Genomic DNA, 13,540 nt, shown 5'->3' on the forward strand with positions numbered 1-13,540 from the left:
TCTCCATTTGTCACTCACATCTCAAACTTGACCCCAACCCTTCATAGCCATTCTGCCTTCTGGCTGCTCATTAGGAAGGGGAGGGAGAGAAAGGGCTAGAAGAGGCCGGTGGGAGGGAGGCTTTGGGTCTGTGGTCCACATGCATGTGAGGATAAGATGGGAACTGCCTCCTGAGCCCTGCTCCCCACTGGAGCACAGGGTTCCTGGGGTCCTTCTATAGACAAGGCCCCTGCTAATTTGGTGGGTTTGAAGGGCACAGATTTGGCTTCCAGTAAATTCATCAAGAGGCAATTTACTGAAAGTCAAGTCACCAAATGACCAAGTAGCCAAATGGGCCGTTTTCTGAAGGATCACGTTGCTGGATGGGGTTTATGACAAACTGCTTTGGCCAAATTGGCATGGGCCTCGGGGTGGAAGAGCCAGTTCTCGAGGGCTAAGGGCCTCCAGACACCCTTACCCCGACCCTTCAGTCCCTCCTCACTCTAGGATAGGCTGCCTAGGAAGATTCCATTTCCCCCCAAAGGATGACCCTGTCCACCCCTCCACTGCACCCAGGGGAGCTGGGTTGCCTAGTACAGCACCCACCACAGCCTAGGACCAGTGATGACATCCAGAAAGGGAACAAAGGATGACCTTCTTGAAAGAGGCTCACAGTGATGAGGTCATCACTCATTGTGAAGCGTGGAGGGGAGGAAGGAGGCAGGGTGGAGAAGAGGCAGGCTGTGGAGCTGGATGGCCTGGTGTGAGGTTGGCTTCCTGGTTCATGTGGTAACTAGAGTCCTTTTTATGATTCAGGGCCCCAGTGGGGAAACTGCTGGCATACAGAAAGTCAGAGAGAAGGGTTAAGTAAAGGGAATATTTACAAAGGTATGGGCAGAGGGTAGGGAAAGGAGGGTGAGGACGGCTCCTTGGGGCTGGTAACAGTGGGGCCATGACGTTGAGGGGAGAGGATGGTTACCCTCACCAGACTGAGAAGTGAGCGAGCTGCCCTGGGACTGGTGGCCACCTCCTCCATGCAGCCAGTCAGGGGTGACCCGGGAGGCAGAGAGCCCCGGGGGAATACCTGCCTGGAGCTCACTCTCCTTTCAGCCTGATCTCCCCATTGTGTGGCACCTCCTGGAAGCCAGAGGGCACAGACAGCCCACTGATACAGTCCTGGCAGTTCAGTGTTCCCGGCTGGAGAGCAGGGGAGGTGGGGAAAGTGGGCCTGGAAGGCATAAGATAGGTGTCCAGCCATGATCTCACAGCCATGCTGAGAGCTAAATGGAATGAGGCACATTCAGTTCAGTTCAGTCGCTCAGTCGTGTCCGACTGTTTGCGACCCCATGAATCATAGCACGCCAGGCCTCCCTGTCCATCACCAACTCCCGGAGGTCACTCAGACTCATGTCCATAGAGTCAGTGATGCCATCCAGCCATCTCATACTGGGTCATCCCCTTCTCCTCCTGCCCCCAATCCCTCCCAGCATCAGAGTCTTTTCCAATGAGTCAACACTTCGCATGAGGTGTCCAAAGTACTGGAGCTTCAGCTTTAGCATCATTCCTTCCAAAGAAATCCCAGGGCTGATCTCCTTCAGAATGGACTGGTTGGTTCTCCTTGCAGTCCAAGGGACTCTCAAGAGTCTTCTCCAACACCACAGTTCAAACGCATCAATTCTTCGGTGCTCAGCCTTCTTCACAGTCCAACTCTCACATCCATACATGACCACAGGGAAAACCATAGCCTTAACTAGACGGACCTTAGTCGGCAAAGTAATGTCTCTGTACATTAAACCCCCCAAATTGGGAGTTTCTATTTATAGAGAAATAAATAGCTTCCTTAGGAGCGAGAGAGCCACTTTCAGGCAGCACTGGCCAAGCAGGGATTGCCTGCATGGGGTTTATAACTACGCTAGAAATGAGTGCACCTCAGTGAGGAGACTTCAGCATAACAGGGAAAGAAAGACTCTAAGACTCAAGGGAAAAAGATGGAAAATGTTCAAAGACTTCTAGCTCTGTGATGAACCCTTTATAGTACTAATAACTAATTTTCACAGTCTGGATAAGTGTTAAACACACTTGGAAAAATTTAATTATCTCTTACAAACATCTTGGGCTTCCCTGGTGGCTCAGATGGTGAAGAATCTGCCTACAATGCAGGAGACGTGGCTTTGATCCCTGGGTCGGGAAGATCCCATCGAGAAGGACATGGCAACCCACTCCAGTATTCTTGCCTGGAGAATTCCATGGACAGAGGAGCCTGGCGGGCTACAGTCCATGGGGTCGCAAAGAGTCAGACATGACCAAGTGACTAACACACACAAACATCTTACTAAAATAGGAGCTGCTGCTGCTGCTGCTAAGTTGCTTCAGTCGTGTCCGACTCTGTGCGACTCCAGAGACAGCAGCCCACCAGTCTCCCCCGTCCCCAGGATTCTCTAGGCAAGAACACTGGAGTGGGTTGCCATTTCCTTCTCCAATGCATGAAAGTGAAAAGCGAAAGTGAAGTCGCTTAGTCGTGTCCGACTCTTAGCGACCCCATGGCAGACAAATATTTTCTTAACAAATTTCAAGCTCTGAGCCAGCATCATACTTACTGGTGCCACACCAAAAAGAACACCCCTTGAAGCCTGAAGCAAAAGAAGCCACTGTCTCGTTTCCCTTCCATTTTTCTGGAAGTGTTACCCAAAGCTAACACATATATTGCAGGGAAAGAGATGGCAAAAGAAAAGATAGTTTCTGACAGATAATTGCATATCTGGAAAATCCAAGAGGAATAAAACTGAAAAGCAAACCCCTCCTCTACTGTACTGCCTTGAATCCTTTTAATTCACTTTATCTTCAAAGAGCCACATGCCCTCAGTAGCCTAAAGCAGGGTTTGAAGTTGTTGTTGTTATTTTATAATTTCATTTATATATTTTGGTTGTGCTGGGTCTTCGTTGCTGCACAGGCTTTCTCTAGGTGCTGCAAGTGGGGGCTCTTCTTTGTTGCAGTGCACGGGCTTCTCATTGTGGTGGCTTCTCGTTGCAGAGCACAGGCTCCAGGGCCTTCGGTCGTTGCAGCGCGTGGGCTCAGTCGTTGCGGCTCCTGCGCTCTAGAGCACAGGCTCAATAGTTGTGGCCCAGGAGCTTAGTTGCTCCGCGGCATGTTGGATCTTCCCAGATCAGGGATTGAACCTACATCTCCTGCATTAGCAGGCGGATTCTTTACCACTGAGTCACCAGGGAAACCTGGGGGTTGAAGTTCTAATGAAGACTCAACTAGAAATCAATACTGTTAGAACTATAAGGAAGTTAGGAATCAGTTGGCTACACCTTCCTTGACTTAAGTCTTCATGGTTATGAGAATCGGAAAATCCTTGGTTTTCAGGAATAGTGGATCTCAGCATCCAGGCACAGAAGGTAAACAGCGAGACCCCTCCTACCCTAACACCTAATACCCTCTCTAGAGGCAACAACCGTTTCCTGTGTCTTGTGATTCTTCAAGAGATAGTCTGTACTTAAGAAGAGTTTGTACAGGCATGCACACACACACACACACACACACACACAAAGTAACTTCTTGAGTTTCTTTTTCTAGTGAAAAGAAAATGAATGTGACCAAAAATGTCAAATTTGAGAAGGAAGCAAATGAGGATAAAGCTTCTACAAGCCAGGCGATGGCTACAGAAGACCCTCAAGACATAACAAAAATAGCTCTAACTTTAGCCAAGGATGCCATCACTGCTGCTGTCAAATCTGCAGAAGGTAGTAAACCTGTCTGGGTCCCTGTGGTCTCATTAGGTAATGCTCCACAAGGAAGTAACTAATACATTCTTACTTTGTTTGCAGAAGCTGAAAACCCTGTCAAAAATATCGACTGGATCACCCATGGTGAATTCACAGAAGAAAAGGGCCGTCAACAAGTTGAGGAGTTTGTTTTGGTAAGTCCTTTGGCCACTCCAGCTTTGCACACAAGGGCGAAGAATGACAAAAAGGCTCCTGTTTGATGAAAAGTTGGAAGTCCTGCTAGAAAGCCTAAGTGATGATACCACAGGCGACTTGAATAAATAAAAACTGTCTCATCTGGATTTCAAAATCAAGATGGGATAGTCTTTGAAGGTGAACAGCACAATCGTATTCCCAGTGTTTGTATTGTCTTCACCATACACTTCCCTAAGAAAATCAGATTCTCAGCTAAGCTATTTTCCCATGCCACTGCCCCAAATGGGGGCCTAATGGCCTAAGAAGGAATTGTTTAGTTGTTAAGTTGTGTCTGACTTGTGCGACCCTGTGGACTGTAGCCCACCGGTTCCTCTGCCCATGGGTTTTCCCAGGCAAGATTATGGGAGTGGGTTGCCATTCCCTTCTCCAGGGGATCTTCCCAAACCAGGGATTGAACTTCCATCTCCCGCATTGGCAGGCAGATTCTTTACCACTGAGCCACTGGAGAAGCCCTTCTAAGGAGGGAGATGCCTCTAAAAACAGGGGTTCTGTAGTCCCAGCTCGAGTTCTCATGTTAACAGAGGGGATGTAGAGAGATCACAAGGCATTCTGCCTTAGCTCTGGAATGCATTCACTGTACAGTCAGATGCACATGCTCCGAACTCCTTTTCTTTTTCCTCCTGGTCCTGGTTCTGACCTATTTGTGGGGCTTATCCTGGCAGCTCTGGGGAGAAGGCCCTGGGTTGCTTTGTGTACTGGCGGGGTGGAGGAAAAAGACTGGTCTGAAACCCCTACTTGCTCTATTTCCTTGGAAGAGAAAGCAGTTCAAACTGGTGGAGGCAAACTCCCGGAGCCTGGAAGAAGTGTCCAGCTGTGTCTGTTCCTCTGGTCAGTCCATCCAAGCCTTCTGGCCTAAGGGCACTTTCCCAGGCCCAGAAAGGCCCTAGTCAAGTGGGAAAGAGGAAAGGTCAGGAGTTCGGGACTCCACACCCTCCATTTGTGATCCAGGGGCACGACTGCTGTTGCCGTTGCAAGGGGTACCAGGAACACAATGAAGACAAATGGTGAAAAGTTCTGGTTCCCCTTGGGCCTTCCCACTCGGAGAACATCTCCCATTTGGGTTTGGGCCAAAGGTTCTGCCTGCTGCACCCAGGGCTTATGCATCAGACTGAATGGAACAGAGAACAGGCAGGAAAACGTGCCTCTGGAGATCCTACTGGTCCCGAGTGAAAGGCTAAAAGTCATTCCTGCCTGGGCTACAGGGCCCCATGTGATCCGAGTCTCCATCCCCACCTCCTCCCAACTGACTGCTCAGACCCCATCACCTACCACCTTCTCCCTGGTCACTTTTCTCACTCAAGTTCTTCTTGCAGTTCAACTGCTAGGCATACTCCCACCTCAGGGTCTCTGCACTTGCTGTTCCCTCTCCCCTGAGATCTACTCTCATGGGTCATGTTTTCCCCTTCAGGTCTTTGTTAAGACGCCTTATGCTCAGAGGCCTTTCCCCGCCACCTGATTTAAAATTGCACCCATTTCTCCTCTGACTTCTTTCTTTTCCATCAGAACTCAGCTCTATCTAGGATATTAGATTTTATTTACCCTATTGCCTTTTATCCGCCATCAGAACACATGGTCCATGAGGGCAGAGATTTTTGTTCACTGTCATGTCTCCAGGCCTTAGAAAGGTCAGGTACATAGTAGTGAAAGTGAAGGGTGCTCAGTCATGTCCGACTCTTTGTGACCCCATGGACTGTATAGTCCATGGAATTCTCCAGGCCAGAATACTGGAGTGGGTAGCCGTTCTCTTCTTCAGGAGATCTTCCCAACCCAGGGATCAAACCCAGGTCTCCGGCATTGCAAGCAGATGCTTTACCAGCTGAGTCACCAGGGTAGCTGCTCTATAAATATGTGTTGAATATATGAACAGACTTATTCTCTGTGCCATTATTTCTTCACAGATGAAAAGCTAAGTCAAAGTATTTGTCTTACTCATTGGTAGGACTGTTTTGAGGACAGAGACAAATTAGAAAGTAGAAGGTGATGGAAAAGCTAGAAGCTCTATGTAACTCCTGACATAAAACCACCATTTCCAGTCCTACTAATGCAGCAAGCTCTGGAAGTAAAGTCTACCATCTAAGTGCCAGGCATTTCTAATGGAGCGCTTTCTCAAGCTTACTGAAGATTTCTTAGAGTTCACCACACACCAGAGGATGGCAAATTAGGAGTTATTACCATTTACTGAGCGAGCACTGCAATGTGCCAAGCACCACTAAGCACTTCACATGCATTATCTCATTTAATCCTCACAACAAACCTCAGTGTACCCATTTTACAGATGATGAACCCTGAGGGTCAGAGAGGTTGGGCATTTGTCCAAAGTCTTTCTGATTAATCAGCAAAATGAAGTTTTGACTGTAGGTCTATCTGATATACTTTTCTCACCATAATAGGAAGAGTCCTTTTTGATGCCAAAAATAATACAGTTTACTATCAATGAAAAATGCTAATTCAAAAGATTTTAAGGTATTACAATGTGAATAAGAATGATTCAATCTGGTATCAGAAGGCTTGTGTGTTTGTGGGGAGGGAACGGGTACACTTATACACTACCAGTGGGCATAACTGGTTTATTTTCTTCAGCAATGCAATGTGGTAACAAGAACACAAAAAACAGTTCTTTAAAAATTTTATTTTAAATTTATATTTATCTTTTGGTGCACTTCACGGCATGTGGGATCTTAGTCCTCTGACCAGGGATTGAACGCATGCGTCCAGCATTGGCAGCATGGAGTCTTAACCACTGGACCACTGAGAAGTCCCAAGAATACACAAAGAAGTTCTTTATACAAGAAAACCTGGAAAATTCCTCATGCCTATCACACACAATATTTTCATAATAAAATTAAGATATCATTATTTAAAAAAAAACTCAGTGAGCAAAAAGACACAAAGTAGACAATGAAAACCCCCTTCTAACCCCACAATATCCAGTTCTACTCCCTCAGATGTCACTTACCAGGGATAACAGTTTTGTGCATATACTTCCAGGTGCCTGTTGATTTTGAGTGTCAATAGTATGTAATTGTCTAAGCCATCCATGGCAGAATAGCACAATGAGATACTCTTTTCCTGGAAGTGAGTATATAAAGCAATGTTATATAGAAATGACAAAACATGGGATAACACACACTCACAGCATAGAGATAAAAATGGGAAGATTGGTTTGATGGAGACAGCTGAATTTACTGTCTCTAAACCTGCTTTAGAATATCCTAGAGCTGAGACATCTGATAGGGTGGAGAGAGCACTGAGCTGGCTGCCTGGGAGCCCGGGTCCCAGTCTCAGCTGTTTTTGTTTGTCCTTTCCTATTTCTAGGTCCCGGGATCCTCATGTGCAAAGCGAGGGGCTCTGTTAGATGATCTTTAGGGACCGCTCCAATGCTACAGAGCCTGTGACTGTGTGACAGACTTTTTAAAAAATTTTGGCTGCACTGAGAGGCATGTGGGATCTTAGTCCCTGACCAGGGATTGAACCACACTCCCTGCATTGGAAGTACAGTCTTAACCACTGGACCATCAGAAAAGTCTCTGTGACATTAAACATTAGGCCTAAAAAAGTGTATCAAGCATAACACAGAAAGGTTGAAAATAAAAGGCATGCTCCAATGGTCCTCATAGGGTTGACTGTGAACTCCTTAATTCAAAGGAATAATGATCTATGTAAGAACACACAGACCTGATCTCAAGAAATTTAGAGTCTGATGTTCCTCTCTGGCCAACTCTAACAGCCAATTGGGTATAAGTTTGAAATAAAATCAGCTGAGGCAGAAGGCCAGCCTACAGTTTTTGTTTCTTTTTATTATTGTCTGCACTGGGTCTTTGTTGTAGCGTGCGGGTTCTTCGTGTGGCATGCAGTCGCACAGGCGTTAGGTTCCTTGCAGCATGTGGCATCTTAGTTCCCCAATCAAGGATCAAACCCACATCCCTTGCATTGGGAGATGGATTCTTAACTACTGGACCACCAGGGAAGTCCCAATATTTATCTTTTTTAAAGGAAGCCCTGAAGTTTTTTACTATCTCCTCCCAAACTCTCTTCTGATAGATATCACTGGGATTGTTAGAGAATCCTACTCCTGTCCTTCTGTGGACCTTCATCTTAATTTAGGATCTTTTCCAATTTGGAAGCTTTCTGTGCCCAACAGCCAGAGCAAGGGGATTTCGTTGAACTTGATGACTATCTCCGGCTTTCAAGGCCTGGTGCTAAGACTCAAGGGTGCAATGTGACTTGTGTGGACTTGAGGTGTTATTAAGGTGTGTGCTTTGGAGGGGGAAGCTTCTCCAAGCCATCTGGATGATCCTGACCTATTCCTTTTCTGACCTTATTTTACTTACCACCTAGGGCTGCAATGAAGTGAGTCTGGTTTTCCCAACAGGTGATGAAATCAGCCTCATCGCTTTCCTTTTATTTTTTAAAAAGTCTACTGAATTTATTACAATATTGTTTATGTCTTGTTTTGGGCCACAAAGCACATAGGATCTTAGCTCCCCGAGCAAGGATCGAACCTGTATCCCCCTGCATTGGAAGGTGAAGTCTTAACCCACTGGACCACCAGGGAAGTCCCAGCCTCATTACTTCCTAGTCACACATTTAGGTCTCCTGGAGTGAGCAGAACACATGTTCTAAGCACTTTCTAATTATCTGCCAATTAACCAAACTTGCCTTCCAAGTAAGGGTCCGGAAGGAAGTCACTGTGGATGTGCATGCAGTGTATGTACACACACCTGAGTGTGAGCCCCTGCACTGCAAAGTCCAATCTCAAGCAATGTCTGCACTGTTAGCTTATTTCCCATTTTAGCTCCACCTTTTCTCTCCTCTACCCTTGGAGATAAGTGAGAGTTGACTGTAGTTTGAACCCTGGTCTAAAAGGTTAGAAATAGATTCCAGAAGTGGGGCTATAATCTCTACTGTTGTGTGCTGCCTTCATCGCAGGGGTCCCCAACATGCAGGCTACAGACTGGAAGGTACCTCCAGTCAGATCAGCGGCAGCATTAGATTAGAAATAAAAGGGCCCAATAAATGTAATGCACTTGAATCAGCCCCAAACCATCCCCCTCACCCTGGCCGTGGAAAAACTCTTTCACGAAACTGGTCCCTAGTGCCAAAAAGGCTGGGGTGCGCTGAGAGGACTTGAACAGAAGTCTGCTTTTCTTCCTCTGTGTGCTTTTTCTTTTCTCCTGTGAAATAGAACTGGGAGTATCAAGACCGCTGGAAGCACTACACAGAGTTTTTAAGGAAGGAAGATATGTTTCACAGCTTCTACTACATCTACTGTGTACGGTGGAGCATCCCAACTGCTCGGAGACCCATAGCCCAAATCACTGCCAGTGTGTACTTCACCATCAAGGTCAACAAAAACAAACCTCTGGTAAGCGCTTCCTTGGCTGCCCTGTTCCCTTCAGTGAGACTTCAATGAGAACAGACTTCGCATGTCAAGGCCATTGATGGCCCCTTCCTTGTGAAACTGAACAGTCATATTTCTGTCTTCAATCTGGTGGAGCTCATCTGTAGCACTTGCCATCGCTGATCACGCTCTCCCCTGTGAAATGTTCCATTTGGCTTCTAGAACAACATTCTCTCCTAGTTTTCCTCTTGCCTCACTGACCACTGTTTACTCTACTGGTCCTCTGGTCTCTTCTCTCACTGACCTCTTCATGTTTGCATGTCCTGAAACTCAGCCTTTGGGTATCTTCTCTAGCCTCTTTTCTTGCACAATCTTATCCAGTCTCCTGGCTTTAAATGCTACCTCTAGCTTATTTTTAAAAAACATTTATTTTTTCTACATTGGGTCTTTGTTGCTATGTGTGAGCTTTCTCTAGTGGCAGTGAGCAGGGGCTACTCTTCATTGTGGTGTGCAGGCTTCTCATTGCGGAGCACAGGCCTAGGGTGCATGGGCTTAGTTGCTCTGCAGTGTGTGTATTCCTGGACCAGGGATCGAACCTGTGTCCCCTGCATTGGCAGGAGGATTCTCAACCACTACACCACCAGGGAAGCCTCACCTCTAGCTTATGATTCCCAAATTTCTGTCTCCAGACCAGACTTCTGTCACTTGGATATTTAAACATCTCCCTTACTGTATCCAAAGCTGAACTTCTGACTTTCCTTTCAAAGTCTGACCTACCTATGCCTTCCTCATTTCAGCTGGTGGCCAAAATCCCTGTCATCTTCCTTGACTCTTCTTTTTCAGTCACATCCATTAGGAAATCCTGTTGGCCCTACCTTCAAAGTAGGCGCTCAATCCAAGCCTCTCTTCCTACTGCACCTCTACCACCTTGGGCCAAGACACCATCATCCCTCACCAGTTATTTCAATAGCCTTCTAGCCAGTCTTTCTGCTTCCACCTTTACCTGCATCCTGTCTCTTTTCAGCTAGCCAGAGGGAGTCTTGGAAAAATGAAGTTATGTCACACCTCAAATGTTCCAACATGCTTCTCCAACTCCAAAATGCATGTGAATTACTCAGGGATCTTGTTAAAAGGAAGATTCAGATTGAGCAGGTCTGAGCTTCTGCATTACTAAGAAGCTCCCAGGAGCTGCTGATGCTGCAGATCCGCAGATGACACCCTGAGTAGTGAGGGCCTACAGCCCTTGTGTGACCTGGTCCCTTGTTATTTCTGCTTTCCCATTACCCCTGCCCCTTCACTTACTCTGGTCCAGCCATTCTGATCTTGCTACTCCTCAAATAAGCCAGGTAGAGTCCCACCTCAGGGTTTCTGTACTTGCTGTTCTCTTTGACTGGAACCCTCCTTGCCTCCCTAATACTTTACCATCTTCTGATCGTCTATGTAATTTCTTACCTTGTTACACTCTGCAACCCCACCAGAATGTAAGCTCCATGAAGGCACGGATTTTGCTGCTGCTGTAAAACAAGACCTGGCAAATAGTTGGCACTGAGTATTTGAAGGAATGACTGCTTGTCACCACTAGGTTGACTGTGAATATGAAATATGTTGACAGCTGCTGTGAAAGGAGTCCAAATGACACCCATGAATCCAGGGTTAGGATCCTTAGAACCAGGGTGGTACTAACCATGATGCCTGGAATACAGGAGACATAAAAGTGTTACTTCCCCTTTGCCTTCATCCTTTCACAAGCTATTTGAGGCTCTCCTGACTCTAAGGCTTTATAGATGACCACACCATAGTCAGCCAACCATGTCCTATATTTATCCTATCCTAGTACAAACTTACCTATTTGGAGAGTTTGGAACCTGGAGTGATCTAAAGAGGTAGACTACAAGGAGTTCTCATTTCTCCTGGTCATACAGTCCACCATCAGCTATCTTGCTAACTGGCAAGCTCTAAGATTGAAAAGGGAGGCTGCTGGAGGTACACGAGACCACGCAGAGAGAAGACTTGGGGCTGAGCAAGAGCCTGGCTCAGAATTCCAAATATAATTTTGGAGGGGACACTGGATGGGGGTCACTGAGACAGAATTATAACTGTAAAAGACATTTTTAAAATGTCTTTGAACCGTGTTCATCTATATTTTTTCATTCTTAGGCTGTCCCTACAAGGTAAGTTGGTTCTGTTGGCTGAGTAAACTGGACCACGTAAAGAAGGCACATGACTTCCTCATGCTCCTAGTAATGAGAGCACAGCCTCCCCTGACTTGTTTTCAATTTTGTGGAGATTCTTAAGGTATTCATTGCCTAAAAGATCTTTTGGGCGAACACAGGTTTGAAGTGACAAAGAACTACCACCCACAGATCTCCAATTCACAGGGAAGATGAATTCTAGAAATTAAGGAGTATACTTATGGATACATGTAGCAATGTAAAGAATCATGAGTTGGTATGACTGGTCTTGGCTGACAGTTGTCTTTTTCTCTTAGGACACACCCATTGATGTCTCTTATGTCTTTGAGGGTCATTCATTAGTTCACAGGTAAAGAAAATTTAGAGATTTTAAAAGGGTAGTAGGACAAGGTCATCATACTCCAAGAAGCCAGCGGGCCTGTTTTGTTGTTGCTGCTGTTTAGTTGCTACATCGTGTCTCACTCTTTTGTAACCCCATGGAGTGTAGCCCTCCAGACCCCTCTGTCCTTGGGATTTCCCAGGCAAGAATACTGGGAAATCTTTCTCCAGGGATCTTCCCAACCCAGGGATTGAACCTGAGTCTCCTGCATTTCAGGCAGATTCTTTACCACTGAGCTACCTTGGGAAGCCCTCAGCGGCAGATAATTTATGTAATGGTCACTTTTCTTCTTTGGACCACCTACTCCATTAAGATGGGCTGAAAGTAAGATTCTGCTTTTATTCTAGAAAATGGATTTTATCTGTAATGTCTTGCTTTTCAGTGACTAACAACTTGAGGTTAGTTGCTGGACTAGGGTGCGGCCAAAGCAGGTCCCGTCTATTGTTTCAATGGGAAACTTCACAATCACATGGAACTCACTTATAAATAATATTCAATGATTCCTCTTATTTGTACAGCAGGTCTCTTACAGAATCTTTACATATAAACTCACCCTTTTATTGTTGGGGCCCAAGGAATGGAGACAATCTTTGCCTCCACCCACAAAAGGCATTTTGCTCACTAGGAATTGTAACAAAGTAAACAGGGAATCAATGGATCCCTGGCTCAGTGTTTTCTTTCCCTTTAAAAGCTTTTGTTGTATTTGTTTTTCCTCCTCTGCAGACCAGGAGAGATTCGCTTTCGAGAAAAATGGCTAAGGGACATTATTGAGGCCAAATATGTTTTAATGAATCCAAATATCTTCCAATTCAACAGTATGGGAATCTTCCAGAATATTTTAGGAGATTTCTAATCAGAGCATATTAAAAATATGATGCTGTACATCAAACCACAGAATATTTATTGAATAATAAATTTGTGGCACACAATCTAGCTGCATTGGTTTTTTTTGCATTCATTTTCCAGTTGGCAACTTCCATTACATTAGCAGAGTGACCACTAAGTTGTCTTCTATTTTCTAAAAGGTTTTTCCCGTCACTATCTGTATTGCTCAGAGTCTTTCAGATACAAAAGCTGAGTTTAGGGAGTAGATAAAATTCACGTCAGACCAAACTGAGATTGGTCCTTGGCTCTTTGTTCCCCCATGTGAGCCTGAGTCTCCAGCCTGAACATACCTCTTTCATGGGCACAACTGGGGAACAGTAAAATGGCAACAGTTCTACAGCTCATAATATAACCAGTCTGAAGGGTTTCCCTACTCACAGCTCCCTTTATTTAATGCAACTTAAGCCTCATTGTTAAACAATACATTCTGAAATTCTGCAACTGGGCACGCTGCCTACCACAACACAGCGTCACAACTGTGATGGCACCAGGGTGGCTTGAGGATTGGCTTGATGAAACAGGGAAGGTTCAATCACCACCCTTACTATTTCTGGCCTTCTTCCATCCTCACACCAGATCATTTGTTCCTACCATCCTGTGAAGCTGTCTTGCCTGGCTGCAAGATTTTAAAACATCAAAGACAACATTACGAGTGATTACTTACAGGTATATCAGAATACGTATTTATGTAGATAAGCACTGGAAAGGAACACAGAATACTAAAGACGATTGATGGGGTAAAACTGTGGGTAATTTTTCTTTCTTCTTCAACTATTACAT

At 45.6% G+C, this 13,540-nt stretch overlaps 1 protein-coding gene across 1 annotated transcript; it reads left to right on the forward strand.

The window, feature by feature from the left end:
- The first annotated feature begins 3,569 nt into the window (after positions 1 to 3,569).
- Positions 3,570 to 12,728, forward strand: AKAP14 (A-kinase anchoring protein 14). The gene is made up of 5 exons (XM_068963106.1): positions 3,570 to 3,726; positions 3,811 to 3,902; positions 9,149 to 9,328; positions 11,462 to 11,475; positions 12,599 to 12,728. The coding sequence occupies exons 1-5, from the start codon at positions 3,570 to 3,572 to the stop codon at positions 12,726 to 12,728; spliced, it is 573 nt and encodes a 190-aa protein (XP_068819207.1).
- Positions 12,729 to 13,540: the final 812 nt, after the last annotated feature.

The sequence above is a fragment of the Capricornis sumatraensis genome, chromosome X (assembly GCF_032405125.1).
Source record: "Capricornis sumatraensis isolate serow.1 chromosome X, serow.2, whole genome shotgun sequence".
In the NCBI taxonomy this organism is placed as follows: domain Eukaryota; kingdom Metazoa; phylum Chordata; class Mammalia; order Artiodactyla; family Bovidae; genus Capricornis; species Capricornis sumatraensis.